General features: G+C 39.1%; 2 protein-coding genes across 3 annotated transcripts; both read right to left on the minus strand.

The window, feature by feature from the left end:
• Positions 1–1,459: 1,459 nt before the first annotated feature.
• Positions 1,460–8,739, minus strand: LOC133740643 (probable CoA ligase CCL6). Of its 2 annotated transcripts, XM_062168584.1 has the most exons (13): positions 8,529–8,739; positions 7,538–7,652; positions 7,319–7,452; positions 6,953–7,172; positions 6,681–6,857; positions 4,747–4,820; positions 4,540–4,633; positions 4,038–4,300; positions 3,775–3,914; positions 3,439–3,669; positions 3,226–3,358; positions 2,491–2,634; positions 1,460–2,369 (listed from the first exon to the last, which is right to left on the minus strand). In XM_062168584.1, exons 4-11 carry the CDS (start codon positions 6,979–6,981, stop codon positions 3,293–3,295), a joined length of 1,074 nt encoding a protein of 357 aa, XP_062024568.1. In that variant the 5' UTR covers positions 6,982–7,172; positions 7,319–7,452; positions 7,538–7,652; positions 8,529–8,739; the 3' UTR covers positions 1,460–2,369; positions 2,491–2,634; positions 3,226–3,292. The 2 variants fall into 2 exon arrangements, with proteins under 2 accessions (XP_062024568.1, XP_062024569.1); XM_062168585.1 differs by having other exon boundaries at positions 3,439–3,621; positions 6,953–7,452; positions 8,529–8,737.
• Positions 8,740–13,370: 4,631 nt separating this feature from the next.
• On the minus strand, positions 13,371–16,424 carry LOC133737275 (TMV resistance protein N-like). The gene is made up of 4 exons (XM_062164871.1): positions 15,749–16,424; positions 14,499–15,603; positions 14,024–14,287; positions 13,371–13,931 (listed from the first exon to the last, which is right to left on the minus strand). The coding sequence occupies exons 1-4, from the start codon at positions 16,249–16,251 to the stop codon at positions 13,371–13,373; spliced, it is 2,433 nt and encodes an 810-aa protein (XP_062020855.1). The 5' UTR covers positions 16,252–16,424.
• Positions 16,425–18,323: the final 1,899 nt, after the last annotated feature.

An 18,323-nucleotide genomic window follows, 5' to 3' on the forward strand; every position in this document is an offset into this window, starting at 1 on the left:
ATATTACATTACACTAAGTTTACAAATTAAACTGAATCAACAATCCAATAAGTAAACGCACCACACTCACTACACAGCGGAAGACTAACAAGTTCTAAACCTATACCACATCCACACATGATCAGAGATGGGGCGCTCTGGTCATGTGTGGATGTGGTATATTCCATTCGTTAAGTTGGGTCATCGGCCGCCTTTTACCTGTCGGGTTAGTTTGGAACATACTAGCCAAACTTCAGTACGATGTACAAGTTATGGGCTTCACTTGGTAATGAGGATACCCTCTGCTCTCTTATTCATCTTCTAAGCTTCGAAGACTGAATTCAGCATTGTATTTCCAGGAAGTTAAGTTTCAAGTTTGTTCAGGCATGGAAAGTACTTAATGGAGCTTGTTGATAACGTGAATTTTGTTCTGAACTTCCTCTGAAATTCAGCAAATGTTTGGTTATTTGTGCTTCAGCTACTGCTGCAGACACTTTTGGCCAGTGCTCTTTCACAGCTGAAATTCACATCAGTGCAAAAAGCAGCAGTGCACATTCGGTTCTGTTTCGAAGCAAGCTAGGTGCGGAGGCTGAGTACTCTGCTGATTTGTGACTCGGAAGATGAACACTTCAGCTGTGTATGCTGGAGCTCACTCTCGTCTTTCCGTTTTCCCTGTGTTGGCATGGGGCAGATTGTATTTTGACATTGTGCGTATTTCTAGAGCATAGTTTTGTTCTTTTTAGGTTAGCTCAGCAAGCCTTCCTACTCGAGAGCATTTATCATGGCAAAATTGTAACATGTATTATTTAAAGGAGCAAAAGTTGGGGTTGAGCAAGTAGAGTTAATTGGTGAGAATACATGACGTATCTTACAACTTATGAAATTATGCCGGTGGAGATGATTTTGACTGGAGAATATGACAGGCTAAAGGAGAGATGATACTCTGGTCTTTAGGGGTTTTGAATTCTATACTAGATTTTTCTCAGATTTTATTATGTCATGCATTCTTCAAAATTTTCTCAAAATTTTCAAAATTGGTCAGACGTTATATTTCTTACTATCTGAATCTTCAAAATATGAAAATGAAGTCTGACCATAGAAAATGAAAATGTCTCGTCAAAAAAAAATAAATTAAATTAAAATGAAGTTATAGTTCTGGATCTTCAGAAGTTATAGTTGTTTCTACACATCAAAGAAAATGAAGTATGTTCAAGTTTCTACTCATATTTTGAAGATTCAGATAGTAAGAAATATAACTTCTGACCATTCTTTCTACACATCAAAGAAGATGAAGTCTGCTCAAGTTTCTACTCATATTTTGAAGATTCAGTAGAAAGAACACACAATTTTCTCACACATTCTTCAAGGACCTTATGTGATTGTTTGGGAAATGGAGTATTGTAACAAAGTGGGTTATCTCTGTTGAAAAGAACTACAAACTTACATTTGCAAAGCAAAAACAAAAACAAAAACAAAGATGTAAACACAATTGAAAGAATATCCACACATCTTATTGCAAATAAGTGCAGAGTGCGCTCTGATTTGAGTGATAAGTCGATAGTTTGTTCTTTTCTTCACCCCCAACATTAAAAGTAAATAAAATTACAGAGGCATGCAGCAAACTAAATCGGATAGTTTGTTCTTTTCTTCACCCCCATTCCCCCCAACATTAAAAGTAAATAAAATTACAGAGCCATGCCGCAAACTAAATCAGTTGGCAAAGGAAATCTCCCAACCTCGAAAACAGAAAAGAAACAAAAATGCAGCTGAAATTAGAGAAACAAAATCTACAACAAGCATAGCAAAAAACTAAGCAGCAAGGCAGCACAAATCAATAAAGCAAGTAACAACTCATACATCAAAACAAGCCCCAGGAAGCCTTGGTCAGGAATGCCATGCGAGTCGCCAAAAATAGCAAGCACCAGAAAACATTAATGATCACAAACGCTGGAACTAGGAAATAACTTGGAGATTATTCTCTAAAGTGAATGCAATTGGTTTTCCACTTTCAAGGTCATCATCATCATCATCTTTCATAATCATGACTGCCTATTGACCAATATATTCACCAAACCTTTATGAGAAGTCCCTATCTTCATGGACCGTGACCTCCATATATAGAGAGGGTTTACATCCTATCGACGTGGCATTACTAGGAGCACCATGCAGCATCTGAGGAACACCACTACACTGCTATAAAGACTGGAAAATAACTCATCTACTAAGAAGGCAGCCACACATGACATTTGGTATTAGCTGATGACTCAATAATTTCAGCAGCCGCACAGACAGTGGGACAGGAGGACAGCCAATCTTGCATGTACTCTCTCATTTGAGAGTTCTGAGAGATCACTCTCCGTGTCAAAGTGATTTTCCCCAGAATCTGGAAACTGCAGGAATGCATTCCATGTCAGATGACTAGATGAGTACGATAGTGCATGCATGAAAATAGTAACAGGGAATTCATCCTTCAGACAATTGTCGACATACTAGCTGTTTCTTACTATTTACCTCATCCAAAATTCATATCTTGCCCTCAGGTTTTGACACAATGATCTAAAGTCATTGGTCAAATGATGTTCAGCTACCTGTCCTGTCCACCAAAGTCACCACAGCAGCAAGAAACGACTCAAAGTTGTTCCCGGAAACCCAAATCTGCCAACCAGAGAAAGTTAAGATATAAACAGCTTCAAAACAAAAAACAGGAACAAATTTGTATAAATCAAATGTTTGTGCAAAGATCAACTATACAAACTCATCCACTGAGGAATGTAGAGATAAGTCCTAATGTGGGGTTATCCTACTTCTATAGAAACTACCAACATAACCGCATATCCTTTTCAAACCAGATACTGTATTGGATTTCATTTTATGCTTTTTTCGTTTCACTTGCTCAGTGATTAATATGAGTACATGCAGTGGTGGTGAAAGCTTACCTTTATATCCTCTGTTAATGCTATAGATCAGTGATGTTGCCACTTGACTGAGGTTTGTACAATAATTATTCTAGATGTGTATATTCGTGTAAACTTTTTTTTAACTCGGCTTTTGACTATTTAATGAGGGAATAACAGGTTGTGAAGAACAGACAGAGACATCCCCAATACAAAAAGGAAAGTTCGATTGATTTTTAATCTTTAATAAAACACCTAATTGTAATACTTAGGTATTATGTCATTGCAAATTAATGACCAGTCCTTTGCCAACAAAAATGAGTTCTTGGATAGAAAAGTATAAAGAAATTACCTACTAAGAAAATTCCTCCCAAGAAAAGCAAGATAGGAGTCAAGAGAAGAAATTAGAGCCCACCTCATCATCTTCCTTCTTTGCCATCTGAACCAAATTTTGAAGCTGCTTCTAACAACTCAAACCCTCGAAGCTGCAATTTAAATGTCTTTTTAGTCAGATGACTAGTTAATCAACATAGGATGAATTTAGGAACAGCGATGGAGCACATACTTGCTGTTTCTGACCCGTAATATTGAGCTCATCCAAAATGTAATTTCTTGCTTTCAGGTTTTGACACAATGATTTGTAATCATCAGTCAAATGATGCTCAGCTGCCCAGTCCTCCAAGGCCTTTCTGCCAGGAACAACCACAGCAACAAGAAATGACTCAAAGCCGTTCCCATAAACCCATATCTGCCGACCAGATGAAAGGTAAGATGTAAAGATATCCAGCTGTAACTTCTGATAACATGAAAGAAGGGTAGAGGACACTACCACAAAATTCAAATGTAGCACAAAGACGAACACAAACTAATTTATTCTAGAATACAGAAGTTAGTGACATACCGATGTGATAAGGGGCCATTGCAAGTATTTGCTTTCAATGCTTTCCATAGCAACATATTCACCTTGAGACAGTTTAAATACTTCCATTTTCCTGTCTGTAACTTTCATTGCTCCATTAGGCTGCCATCCTCCTATATCACCTGTGATCCATCCACTCCAAATGAATCATCAACAAAAATTTTGAAGGCGCCCTCTTGAAAAGAAACCAAACGATTGAGCATCAACCAAAAAAGTACTTCATTTCTAGTATTGTAGACATTTACCTGTACGGAACCACCCATCAATAAGGACTTCTTCAGTTAGATCTTGTCGCTTGTGGTAACCAGAAAACAAGGTTTTTCCTCCTAGGAAAATCTCTCCACATGGCACACTAGAAAGTGCATCATATCCCAGTTCTGGGACCGACTCAAGCCGCGCTTCAATAGTTGTCAGGGGGGCACCAACAGTTCCAATCATAGGATAAACATTGCCAAGGGACGTAAAACACCCACCACAGCTTTCAGTAAGGCCTACACGATTTAACAAACTGATGAAATGTAGTTCTCTCCGTTTCATATATATCTGCTTCTGATGTCTTGTGGTAGCTGATTTAGAAACTTGAGGTCATTTGAATGAGTACAAAAAAAGCATTCATACTGACATCTCATAGGTCAAACACATATACCATGAATACTTAACCTTGTACAATTTTCTTGATCTTCACTATGATTTAACTGATTCAAGTATAATATGTATCTATTCATTATGTTATGCAGTCAACCATACCATATCCTTCTGATAAATTCCTCCACATGCCTGGGCAAAGGTGCAGCACCAGACAACATTATACGAACTTGTCCTCCTAGCTCTTGTTTTATCTACCGCAAATAACACAGTTTGTTAGAATGTAACGCATAAGATAGAAGTAATGCATTGTTCAAATGTAAAACGAGATATTTCAAGAATAGAAAGATGAAGGAATAATAACTGACATGTCAAAAACAAGCTTGTCCAAGAGAGGTGCCGCTTTTGCTTTTGTTAGGCCCTTCTGCAGATTTGCCAACTTGCTGCCATATAAACGTTAGCCATGTATTGGTAATACTTCAACAAAGTTGCTTTGATAAAAATATAAACCATAAAATAAATCTGCAAATAAGCACCTTTCACATGATGATTTTACTCAAAATTGTATTAGTACCCTTAGTTTAATTAGTTGGTAGAAAATCTGTAATTTGATGGCCAACCACAAAGATTTCAGCATAATTTGATCTAATATGGGATCCAACTTCTGCCAATATGAAAATATAAATTTCCCCTAGTGGAGGGTTACAGTACAACCCCCAACTTTAATCAATCTGATAAAATTAAGATATGTGGAAGATGCAGTTTGAACCCCTTATCAGTTACCACTAACATCACCAAATAGAAAGCAACCAATTGGTCTAACAAGCTTCATGCAGAATGCCGTCCTCACATGTTTTCTTGGCAAAAGCAACAAATCCTGAAGAATAAACTATAAGTGCTTGCTAAATTGGATTGTATCCACATGATTTAAATTTTTTTCTTAGAAAACCTAGCATTTTAAACAGGCAGAGCATATATGTATGGAAACAGATTAAGGATGGCAAATTTCATTTGAGAATGAAAAAATAATTTCATATTGATAATGCTACAAAATTCAAAACGAAAATAGTCTTGTATTGGCCTTTTCAGTAACAAAACTACTAAGTCTCCATGACCAAAAATGTTCCTTGCTTATTTGCCTCTTACACAAAAATGAGGTAAATTTATGCTTTAAAACTGTGCTATAGACCAAACATAGGTACAGACCTGGTGAAAATCCATCACCAGATTGCACCCCAAACAACTCATGCCAAGTTACAGGAGCTATTCTGCCTCTTGTTTTTTTTTTTTTTTTTTGAAAAGAAACAGCTTTTTATTGAATAAACAAAAAGCGAATTACAAGGAATCTGCTTTAAATATCTAAAGAGGGCAGCTAGGGCTATAGGCTTAGCATCTCGTCTATTAATACTAAATGAAAGCTTAGGGGCTTATACGTAGCTGCTTGCTATTTCAAATTAATAGTAATGCAAAAGGAATAGTAAATATGCAGCTATAGGCATTCTGAAGCAAATATGCAACTGCTGGAGATTGAGCAGAAATTATGTGCAAATGGAAGAAGAAGATCACGAAAAAGAATAGTGAGAAGAGGTATTGGGGTGTCATTGTTTTACTGTTGATGTGTTTGTGGATTGATTTAGTAAGAGAGAGTAAGGAACCAAGGTGGAGAACTTGAGCATAAGGTGAAGAAGGGGGAGGGTATATAACTATATATTAGTGCATACTGCATAGTTAGGTGAAAGGGAGTCATTTTAAGATGGAAAGACCATGTTATCCAGAACAGAGTAGTGTAACTCTTTCTTGGCAAGTAAGAGGAATAGAGAGGTAGGGAGTTTTGCTTGGCAGGGCAGGAAAAATAGAAGGGTATGTGAATGAAGTCAGTGGGGTATGAGTAGGAGAATGATGGTTATGATTCTAAGTGTATTGCTTATTGTTTGGTGCAAACTTTACAGAACAAGGCTTGTATTTCCTGTCCTCATAATATAGGCAGTTACAGTACGACCAATTTCAGCCATACTTTGATTTTATGAGACCCTCTGATATAACATCTCAACAGAAAAGAAATTATGCCCAACTACCATAAGATTTCAAAGTTAACTGTAAATTTCAGATAATCTCCATGTAAATCAATCAAAATCATATGGATGTGCTTAATATCGTATTTAGAAATTCGTCCATATCAGAATGAAATGGGGCTGTGATCAGTAACTCTACAATTATCCAATTACACATGACAACATACAACAAAACATAGCAAAAATTATGAAATAGAATTGGAAAACAAAAATTGGTAATCAAATAATCACCTTATAGAGAATGTATGCTTATCGGGTTGAGCATGACTATGATTTGAAGCTAACTGTGGCTGCGGCGGCAGAGGTTGCAAATCCCTAGGTGGGTTTTTCTGCTGAGATAGCATAGTAGGAAGATTGTAAAACGAAAATGGGGGAAAACCACAGTAGAAGGAAAGCTCGTATTCTAAACTGGTTAGATACAAAATTACTCTGATTATGAGTATGCGAACACAAAACAGCAATGAAATATGACTCGATACCCAAAAATGAAATATGAAATATACCTTGGGATGGAGAGCTCTACAATCTCCATAACCAGGTGAGTAAAAATCCACTACAACCAATCTATCACCAGCATTATGCAAAGAATCAATGAGTTCTTAGCAGAATGGATCTCCACCATGTTCAGTTTTAGGGTTTTCTCCCACCATTTCATAGCTTTGCTTACACAGATTGATGCTTGTGCCTGAAACCCTATACATATCCAAAATTTCATGGTTTGCACTGCGAAATTGCAACTGCCTTAGAATTCAAAAGAGCAATACTTTTTTTCCCAAATAAGAAATTCACCAAAATTTGACATCCCAGGATTTTGTATTTTATGTGAATATCTGATACAGGTGTTATTACAGCAACACAGTAGGCCAGACCTGTATAAATGCAGGAGGTTTAGACATCCTTTGTTCAAAGGCCTTGGAGTCCCACTTTATTGAAAACTCCAATGCTATGTCAACTGAACCTTCTTCTCCAATGTGGGTGGCTTTGAAGCTATGTTCTCAACAAACTATCATTCAGGAATTCAGTTAGTCAGTTTCAAAGCAGTTAGGGATTCCTAAAATTCCATCAAGTGCAGGTCAATAAATAATTACCTTTTGATCCACATAATAATCCAGAATTAGTGGCCTAATGTCACAAAACTCGGGTAAATCAGAAAACCTAGCTGCAGTAACCATTAGTGATGCAACAGCTTCCTCAGGGCATTCCCTGCAATGACAATAAGGGAGCAAAGTAAACATTATGATGAGTTAACCTGTCCTTCTTTTAACTCAATAATGAAAGAAAGGTTTCAAACAAAAAAAAAATCATTTCCTTTAGCAGGAACTCAAACCACCTATCTGATGTACAGTATTACATGATTCCGTCTGGTCAACAGAAAAACTGTAGTAATGACAGAATCATCTAAAGTTTCAAATACTCATGGCGTGAATATCTCTACACCAGAACCTAATCAAACTTCCTCCAATGAGTCTTTGCATCTAGTACAAATTTACATGGCATATGCTAAAATCAATCAACCATGTGAAACCTAACATTTAGAGAATCTAGTAAACTGAAGTAATGCTATACTGCATCAGCAGCATAATCTGACACCAAGATTAGCAATCCAGGAAACCAAACTAATTAAGCGAAAGTAAGGGCTTTTATTCTTTCTCGCCAACATTTCTAAGGCCCATAAGCGAATGTATATATTAGCAGTTCAATCCGAAATCAAAAGAGCAGCTGCGTATTAATAGAGAAGTAGCATACCTTTGGATGAGGAAATAAATTCAGAAAACGATGCTATATAATCAGAAAATAGAAAGACCTTGAAAGTGGCTATCGGACGAGAAAACGTCTACAAGTTCATCAATGAGTTTAGTGAAGTAGATTAGTGCACTAGATCAAGCTTCTAAATTACAAATTTAATATTCCTTTCACTGATGCAATTTTGCACTTATTAGTTACATGGAATTGGGCATGGTAAACTAGTTCAACTCTATCCACACATATGGAGAATGCCAACAAAGAGTTGATATTACAAACCAATCTTGAAACTCCAAAGATATCAAAGAAAGGGAGCTAGAATTTGAAAATGTAAACCTGTATCCGTCACACTGGTCCATAGACAATGCCATGCTGCATCAGTAATTACAGCTTTTCGTTCTCCAGTTGTGCATCAGTAAATAATTCTTTGCAGTCAGTCCTCTGTTTGGGACGATAATTGTCCCAGAAGTCCTGCAATAGCATTGTTGTTCAGATGTCAGTCCTCCGTTTTGCTGCAAATGTCACATATTATCTCTGAAATGAGGAAATTTTCACAAAAGGAAACGATACCTTTTTAAGTTCATCATGAGAAAGTTCACTGGTGAGGTTCTCTGCACGGATTAGCTTCATACAAACGTCTTCATTGGGTGGCATTACAAGGTGGACCCCACAGCTTTTGAAGGACAAATAATGACTCGACAAGTTTTTGTGGGCAAATAACCCACCGACTGGATAAATAATGACTCGACAAGTAAAAGGTGGCAATGGACGCATATAACCAAATCGCCACATTTCAAGGAATGGAACATAGTGCAGCCACACATGATCCGACCCTGCTGAATAAACCAACTGTAAGCCGCTAGATGAAACATGTACTTCATTGATGTGAATATAGACGCGCAAACAGAGAGTATCTTGTAGCTTTTGATCAAAAGCAACACAGAGAGCCAATCCTGTGTTGTCCCATTTGAAATTTGCAAGTGTTTCGATATAAAATTCAAACCGTCGATGCCCCTTGAAATCCATTTGACAGCTGAACCACTTTGGAATCTCGCTTCTTGGAACTGGAAATGTAATTGTGAATTTGGATCGCTGAGAAGATAGGAGTCGAGAGAAGAGATCAGCGTCCACCTCATCATCATCCTTGTTTGCCATCTCAACCAAATTTTGACAGAGTCTCCAGCAATTAGTCAAGTCCATCTCCTCAATCATTTGTGATTCTTTACGCTCCAAAATGTTCGACAACTTCGAAATTCTTTCCAATGATACGCAACCGCTCAACCACAACCGGCGAATCCTTGGTGGAAGCTCTGGAATTTCTACGAGCCTCGTGCACAATCTCAAATCGAGTCTCGACAAGTTGACAAATTTGTTGATGATGCATTCGGGAAGAATAACAATGGGGCTTCCTGATAAATTAAGGTAATATAAAGTGGATGCACAATCAAGGGACGCGAGGAAATCAATATTAGACCAATTGCATCCAATCGCAGAGAATCCATCTAGCCAAGGAAGCGCCGAATTGAATTCAGTGTCTGGCTCTGGCTCCAATGAACTGCCTTCATCACTCCGTCTGTTTCTTTTGTTAGCAGGTCAATGAGAACGTCAACATGGTGACTATGCATGTCTCAGTCTGCTGTCAACGAATAAGATGGTGTCCAGCTGTAATGCATGTAGTGGTAGCTCAGTGATGTGTTGCTTACGTGTATTTACAGGCTGTTATTCACTGTAATAGCTAGGGTCTCTTCCATCTATTTTCAGCTGCTATAAATACTAGTGTGTTGTAATAATTGGGATTACGACTTCATTAATTAGAAAATCTCTCAGATATTTTTGTCTAAAGCTCTCTCTCTTTTCTCTGTAAGTTCATCTTCTTCTTCAAGCTTTCCATCTATGGCGATTATGTTATCATGGTATCAGAGCTACGGCTCATGATCCTGTGGCCTATCATCATGTTGTAGTTGTAATTCATCCACTTCCTGCTTCCGCAATCAAAGTCTGTGTGATTCATATGAGCTGAAGTCCTAGATTTACTTTTGTAGCTTAGATCTCGACTGTGCTTGTAGTGGTGCTCTAGATCTGTGAATTTGTGTGCATCTGAGCTCGTTTCTTCTGAACTCTAGCTGTGATTCTTGTTTTGGCTACTCTAATTTGAATTCTGGAAAATCAAGGTGTGATTCTAGATTCTACTCTACAAATCATGCTTACTCTTCGTCTCAAGCTTACTCCAAGCAATGGCTTCATCTGGTGAGCTTTATTCACTCTGTGTTCTCTCAATTTCACTGTAGCTGTGCTCATATGTTCATTGTGATGCATCTGACTCTTACAACCTTCATATGAGGAGATCTATAAGTTGATGATAAAGCTGTTCATAGTCCTTTGTGAACTTTGTGATAATATAACAGTTGATAACAAAACTTGTGTGTTGAGGAATATCATTGTTGATAACAAAATTCTGATAATTGATAACAGTTGATAACAAAATTCTGATAATTGCTATAACTTGTTGATTTGTGATAAAATGAATATCATTGTTGTGTCACAATCTGAGATTCGCTCACTGCTGAGCATGATCACTGTTCGACTTGGAGAGAACAACTTTGTGAAATGGAGTTTTCAGTTTCAGTCTGTCCTAGAGGGAATTGACTTGTTTGGCTACTTTGATGGCACATTTCTCTGTCCACCTTGCTTTGTTCTTACTGAACAAGGTGAAGTTACAAGGGAAATCACTAGTGCTTACAAGATTTGGAAGAAGACTGATAAAGCCCTGCTTGGCCTTCTAATGGCTACTCTGGATGATGACACTATGGAGGTTATTGTTGGCAGCAAATCCTCTCATGATGCCTGGCTTGCTTTGCTTGAGAGGTTCTCTTCCTGCTCAAGAGCCAATATTATGCAGTTGAAGACTGATTTACAGACTATCAAGAAAGGTGCTGATTCTGTGGATGAGTATCTGCTGCGAATCAAACATGCAAGAGATCAATTAAGCTCAGTTGGAGTTACTCTCATTGATGAAGATATTGTTGTTGTCACACTGAATGGTCTGCTTGATGAATACTCTATGATCAAGACAGTAATTCGTGCAAGAGATACACCTATTTCTTTGAAAGATCTTAGGGTTCAGCTTCTTGCCGCAGAAAGGGACATTGAGGGACAACTCCTGCCACAGAACTCTATGACTGCTATGGCAACTAGAAGTAATACATACAGGCCTAACAATATTCCTCACTACTCTAGCAGTGAGAATAAGTCTTACTCAAGCACATATGGAACTGACAAGGGCAAAGGTCTCTGGACAGGTAATAAACTGACTTCCTGGAATAATAATGGGAAATTCAATCAAACTGACAGCCAAGGAGGTAGTACCTTCAGGAGTCATGCTAGTGTTGAGTGCCAAATCTGCAACAAGAAAGGTCATACTACCAGGAATTGCTATCAAAACACAGAATGTCAAATTTGTCACAAGAAGGGTCATATTGCTAGCAAGTGCTTCCAGAATCCACTCAATAACAACAATGGTGAATATAGGAACAACAGTGGGATATCACCTAAGTGTCAAATCTGTAGGAAGAAAGGCCACACTGCTGCAAATTGCTTCTACAGGGTTGACATCCCTCCTAATCATATCTCTAACTCTGTGATCATTTGTCAAATCTGTGGCCTGAAGGGACATGCATCCTTGGACTGCCATCACAGGTCAAACTATGCATTTCAAGGAGCTGAACCTCCTTCTACTCTTGCTGCAATGACTGTACATAATATCAATGGAGCTAGTTCTTCTAGTGTTTCTATTACTGCACAGGGTTTTCCATATGCAGGTACTAGTTCTCCTCGTCCTTCTTTTAGTCCGGATCAGTCACAAGTTATTCTTTCTATCTGTTCTACTCTGGATAACTCTCTTGACACCCACATTGGTGTCTCTCCTGCTGTGGTTGATGGGGGAGATCAGAATATGATTAATAATGATCAAGCTGATGCACAGTTGGTGGAGTGTGATTCCAGTGCAGAGCTGCCTAACCAGAAGTTGAAGATTGGTGTCGTGTTATCTGGAGGCCATGCACCTGGAGGTCACAATGTGATTTCTGGAATTTTCGATTACTTGCAAGTTCGCGCCAAAGGGAGCACAATGTATGGTTTCAGAGGTGGACCTGCTGGTATCATGAAATGCAAATACGTTGAGCTTACACCGGAGTATGTTTATCCATACAGAAATCAGGGTGGTTTTGATATGATTTGTAGTGGAAGAGACAAGATTGAAACTCCAGAGCAGTTTAAGCAAGCACATGAGACAGCTGTGAAGCTTGATTTGGATGGTCTTGTTGTGATTGGAGGAGATGACTCAAACACAAATGCGTGCCTCCTTGCTGAAAACTTTAAGGGACTGAACTTGAAAACTCGGGTGATAGGTTGCCCAAAAACTATTGATGGTGATTTGAAATGTATAGATGGAGATGGGCTGTGGAAAAAGAAACTCACAAGTCAGTCTCTACAGCTTTTTGACTTACCTTGTGAACAATTTGATCCAAGAAGAAGTCCGATTTATGAGAATTCCATGCTTACCAAAGCCAAATGTTTGAGTATCAAGAAGAAGACATTTCAAGATTTTTGTGCCTTAATTCATAGAACTAGTGTGGATACATCAAGAACTGGTACGCAAAGCTTTTTCATGTTGTTAGAGAGTGAGTGTAATGGTATGATCTGTTACTTCATGATGTTCCTTCTTCTGAGCATACTCCAGCTTTTGAGTATACTGCAGATGGTCTTACGAAGGGGTTACACTAGCTCAGTTGTCACTTGTCAGTACACATTGTGTCAATCTCAGTGTGCTAACCCCTACTGAGATTGAGGGGAGGTGTTAGCAGGTCAATGAGAACGTCAACATGGTGACTATGCATGTCTCAGTCTGCTGTCAACGAATAAGATGGTGTCCAGCTGTAATGCATGTAGCGGTAGCTCAGTGATGTGTTGCTTACGTGTATTTACAGGCTGTTATTCACTGTAATAGCTAGGGTCTCTTCCATCTATTTTCAGCTGCTATAAATACTAGTGTGTTGTAATAATTGGGATTACGACTTCATTAATTAGAAAATCTCTCAGATATTTTTGTCTAAAGCTCTCTCTCTTTTCTCTGTAAGTTCATCTTCTTCTTCAAGCTTTCCATCTATGGCGATTATGTTATCATCTTTTCGTTAAAGAGTCACGGTTGTTGTCATGTGAAACCTTTGAGTAAGTTGGAAGCACTTCAGAGTCCACCTTTTTTGGGAATTTTTCGAGTTTTGGGCAATTCAAAGAAACGAACTCTAACTTCTGCAAGGCATAAATGCCGCAAGGTAGATCTGTGAGGTTTCCACAATTAGCTAACACCAACGATCTAAGGTTAATTAGATATCCAATGGATGAAGGCAATGCTTTGATGCCAGTGTGGTCTAGACTCAAGGATGTCATGTATTTCATCTCCCCCTCAATTTCAGGGAAACTCTCCAGCCTTGTGCAGTAGTTGAGATTAATGGATCGGAGGGATCTCCAGTTGACTTCTCCTGGTAGCCTCACAAGGTTAGAGCATTTTTGAAGATTCAGGTCAACAAGCTTTTTGAGGGATCCAACCGAAGAGTGAACCTCCTTTAACCTTTTACAATTGCTTAGATCCAGGAACTCTAAGTTTGGGCTTCCAGACAGGTCTGGGCTTTGTGTTAGGAATTTACATCCACTCAAATTTAAGGATTTCAGATTTTCCATACTCTGTCATACCAAAGAAGAAGAAAAAATCAAATGGAAAATTGGTAAAGGTATAAAGATTTCAATAAATTAAAGTCTTGAAAATATATAAATACCTTGAAACGTGAGATGCAGCTACGAGGCATATTAAGTTGAATTATATTCTTCATATTAAAATTGCGGGGAAAAAATTTTAGCGGGCAGTCACGCCATTCAAGTAACTGCAACTGATTCGGATAATAATCAACCTTTCCACAAAACCATCCATTGATGTTTATGAAAATTTTAAGATTTCTCATCTTTTTGAAGCATTTAGGATTCAAGCATATCTCATCTGCTGTAGGCATTTTTATCACTATACCTTCAGTTTTACTTGTTCCCTAGTATGAAAAAGGCAATCGTATTAGCAAAATGAGTACTTATATAATAAAAAACATGCAGTGTTATTCTTTCTTTAAGAATTCATCAGAAAATCAGATAATACATATTACCCGGATATTGATTGTCGAATTAGAATAAACTACACACATAGACAATCAGCTGACTTGACTCATGTATATATATAAATCTGAGCATATGGAAACTACTTACCATGTTTTTTGTTAGAACATCATGCACATCCTTATGATGCCACAATCTGCTTCGCTCACCAAGCTTTGTAGACTCTTGCCGAGCTATAGCTTTTCCCATCTCTTCTAGCAAATCATGCATGGAAATACAACCATATACATCAACATTTATGAGTGCCTTTTCTTCAAGAACTTCAATACTATGCTTGGGGTTGTTGCGGTCACAATCTTCTAGTATATGTATCACAACCCTTGTATTCCTACCGTTGAAGAAACAAGCAATGTCGAGGAAAACTTCTTTCACTGTTTCTTCCAGTCCATCATAATTGACTTTGAGAGTATCTCGAATGTCTTTGGGATGATTTCTTTTATAACCATCTAACATAGCTTGCCATTCATGTATAGGTCTACCACATAGATGTGAACCCAAAACTACCAGGGCTAACGGAAGGCCATGAGCATATCTAACAATAGTGCTAATCCAGAGTTTCTCATCATCATCATGATTTTTCTTTTTCTTGAAGGCATATAACCTGAAGAGCTCACAACCTTCGTGATCATCCAGTTCCCTGGCCTTGTATATAGGATTGACTTCGTGAGCAGTCAACAAACGCTTATCTCTTGTTGTTATGATAATTCTGCTGCCACAACCAAACCAATCTGATGCTCCGGCTAATGCACATAGCTGGTCTAATTTATTCACATCATCAAGAACTAAGAGAACCCTTTTGTATCTCAACGTTCTACGCAACAAAGTGTTTCCTTCATGAACATTGTTTATTTTCAATTCTTTCTGCCGCACAATGGTAGAGAGAAGAGTATTTTGTAGGTCGACTAAACCTCCATGTTGGTCTGAATATTCTCTAACATTTGCCAAAAAGCAGCTACCATCAAACTTATGGGCAATTGTATTGTAAACAGCTTTGGCAATTGTTGTTTTGCCTATTCCGCCAATTCCCCATATTCCTACCATGCGTACATCACTTCCTTCAACATCTAACATTTTAAGTATATGTTTTACCCGAGAGTCTAGCCCAACTTGGCACTTTGGCATATCCAAATAGGTAGGTTCTTTTACTTTTGCAGAAATCTCTTCAACAATTTTATCAATAAATTCATATTCATATCTGCCGTGTTAAAATCAAATGAAACATTTAATAAAACAAACCTTGTTACTTCGAAAAAAACAGTATTGTATAATAATCACACACCAATAGAAGAACATAAAACTTATGCTAGATTAAAATGAGTAAAATCAAGTGCATGATATACCCGCCCGAGAAATGCCACCCAGATAAATTTGCTGCTTCTGAAAGAGCTGCTCTCCACCTTAACACCATGTCCATGTCACCTTTGAATCTGCGTTCATACTGTGCAAGTGCCTCACCAAATGTACCTCGTTGGTTTCTTACATCCGAGGGTTCCACGTTGTAAAAGATTGGCCGAACCATTTGGTTCTTTGATCTTCTACATTCAAGGATATGAACTAGTTCATCCAAACACCACTTGGAGGATGCATAGTTTTCAGAGAAAACAATAAGAGAGAGCTTTGATCCTTCAATGGCTCGCAGAAGTGCTTGTGATATTTCCTCTCCTCTTGTAAGCTCATCATCTATGAAGGTGTTGATTCCCTTCTGAAGCAAATTCCAGTACAAATGGCCTGTGAAAGCAGAGCGAGTATCCTCGCCTCTGAAACTCAGAAACACATCGTGTGTGTGTGAACGGGTGGAAAAAACAGAGGAGAAAGAAGAAGAAGCTCCCAATTGGATGGCCATCGAATCTGGCTTTTTGATTGATTTCAGGCACAGCTCGCTGATGGAATGAAGAAGGAGCAGAAGAGGAAGAGGAAGAAGCTCTCAAAAATAGGTACACTGCATGATCACAGTTTCCTGCTAGCTTGGATCAACGTCAATTTGAAGTCAAGGGCGTGTAAGATGAAACGAAACTACCAAGAAAAGGTAAGTGGAGAAAGCAGGAACACATTGTATGTGTATGTGTATGAACGGGTGGAAAAGGCTGGTGAAATGAAGAAGGGGCAGAAGAGGACGAGGGTCTCAGTAGGTGCACTGAGTATTTCCTGTAAGATGAAGCGAAACTACCAAGAAAAAGAAGAAAAGGTAATGGTAGAGGACTGGATCAGTCAAGTCACCACCGACAGAGCATCTTATACTGAGTGGGACTGTGGGAGATATTTTGCCAATGTAAATTATTGGTTTTGTTGAAAGGTCGATGCAATTGCCTGTTTGTCACCGACTAGCTCCTGATTTAGTGGTAAAACTGTACGTTGTACAAGAATGAAGAAAGGAGGTTAGAAGGTTGTTTAATTAGAAGCACAGTCCTAATGAACATGACAACCAAGTATTGAGAGTGAGAAGTACACATTTGTATATCGACTGTTGGAAGCAACCGCAATTGACTTCATGCATTGTTTCTTGGATTGAATAGGAAACCCACACTAACTTCATCATCAGAACATAATTTTAGTTCAAAGAAGTTTTTTTTTCCTCGACAAGGGATTATGGGGTGCAGAAGTAGGACTCATTTCTTTCTTCTTTTTCAAAAAACTAGTTAATAATGTCTCTAAAAACATAACACAAGTACTTTTATTTTTTATTATTGTTAAACCTAAAAATTACTTTGCTCGGTTATTTTAAACTTGTTAGTTTTTTAATATTGTTGATTACTTAAAAAAAAAACCCTAGCCGCTAGACGAGAGAGAGAGAGGGAAAAAACCCTAGTTAGAAAACTTCACAGTTTGCCGGCATGGAGGAGGTGGATGAGATGGCTGTCCGACTGGCTGCCTCTCTTGGACTGGCAGATGTGCGCAGGCCGGTGGATCTGCGGCCGGCTCGTGGAGAAGGTTTGCGGCGTTCGCAGACGTATCTGGTGGGGAAGCTGCTGACGGCTAGGGCTTTTAACAAAAGATCGTTCATGGGCATGTTCCGTCGTGCATGGAGATTGAATGGACGGTACACTGCTCAGGAACATGGAGACCGGTTTCTGTTCACCTTGACGGATCCAACTGACCGCAACCGAATCCTTCGCGGTGGTCCTTGGGGTTTTGACAGAGCTCCGGTTGTCCTAGCACCTTATGATGGAGTGGGAGCGATTAAGGATGTCCCGCTCTCTACCATAGCCTTTTGGATCAAGGTACGTGGGCTGCCACCAGACTTTCATACCGATCGGTGTTTGAGAAGAATTGGTAGTGCTTTGGGGCGGTATCTGCAGAAAGATATAACAGAGTTTGGAGAAGGAAGGATTCGGATCCGGGTTGAGATGGATCTTCTGCAGCCTGTGATCTTCCGTCGTTGCTTCATGGTGGATGATGGGATTGATGTAGATATCGATTTCTTCTTTGAAAATCTCTATGGAAGATGTCAAGATTGTGGTTTGCTTACTCATGTGGGTTTACCATGTGCTGGGCCGCCCTTGCCGGCGGCGGTCAGGAGTGCACAGTCGCCGGTACGGAGAAACCTTGACAGGGTGTTGAGCCGTGTGGATGTGTCTCCTCATGTGAGACCAATGGTGTTCGGAGCACAGCTGAGTCCACAGGTTGGCCTCGAGCGCTTTCTGCCAATAGCTAAACCAAAAGGGAGGAAGGAAATCAAGCGCAAGATTGGTCCCGATGGTGGTGCAGGAAGTTCTGGAGTCAGTAAGGCACCGATGCCTGAGCTGGTGGAGACTGGCAGTGAACTATCTTCGGGAGGTCCAAGGCAGGAGCTGCTTGGCAATGGTAGTTCTGTGGAGAAGGAGATGCTGGAGGCCGCTCCGAGTTGTGGTCTGCGTCGGAAACGTGTGGATGACGAGGTTAGCTCTCCCAAGAAGCTACGCCTCAGTCTAGCAGTAG

This window comes from Rosa rugosa, chromosome 3, assembly GCF_958449725.1.
Source record: "Rosa rugosa chromosome 3, drRosRugo1.1, whole genome shotgun sequence".
Taxonomy (NCBI): Eukaryota; Viridiplantae; Streptophyta; class Magnoliopsida; order Rosales; family Rosaceae; genus Rosa; species Rosa rugosa.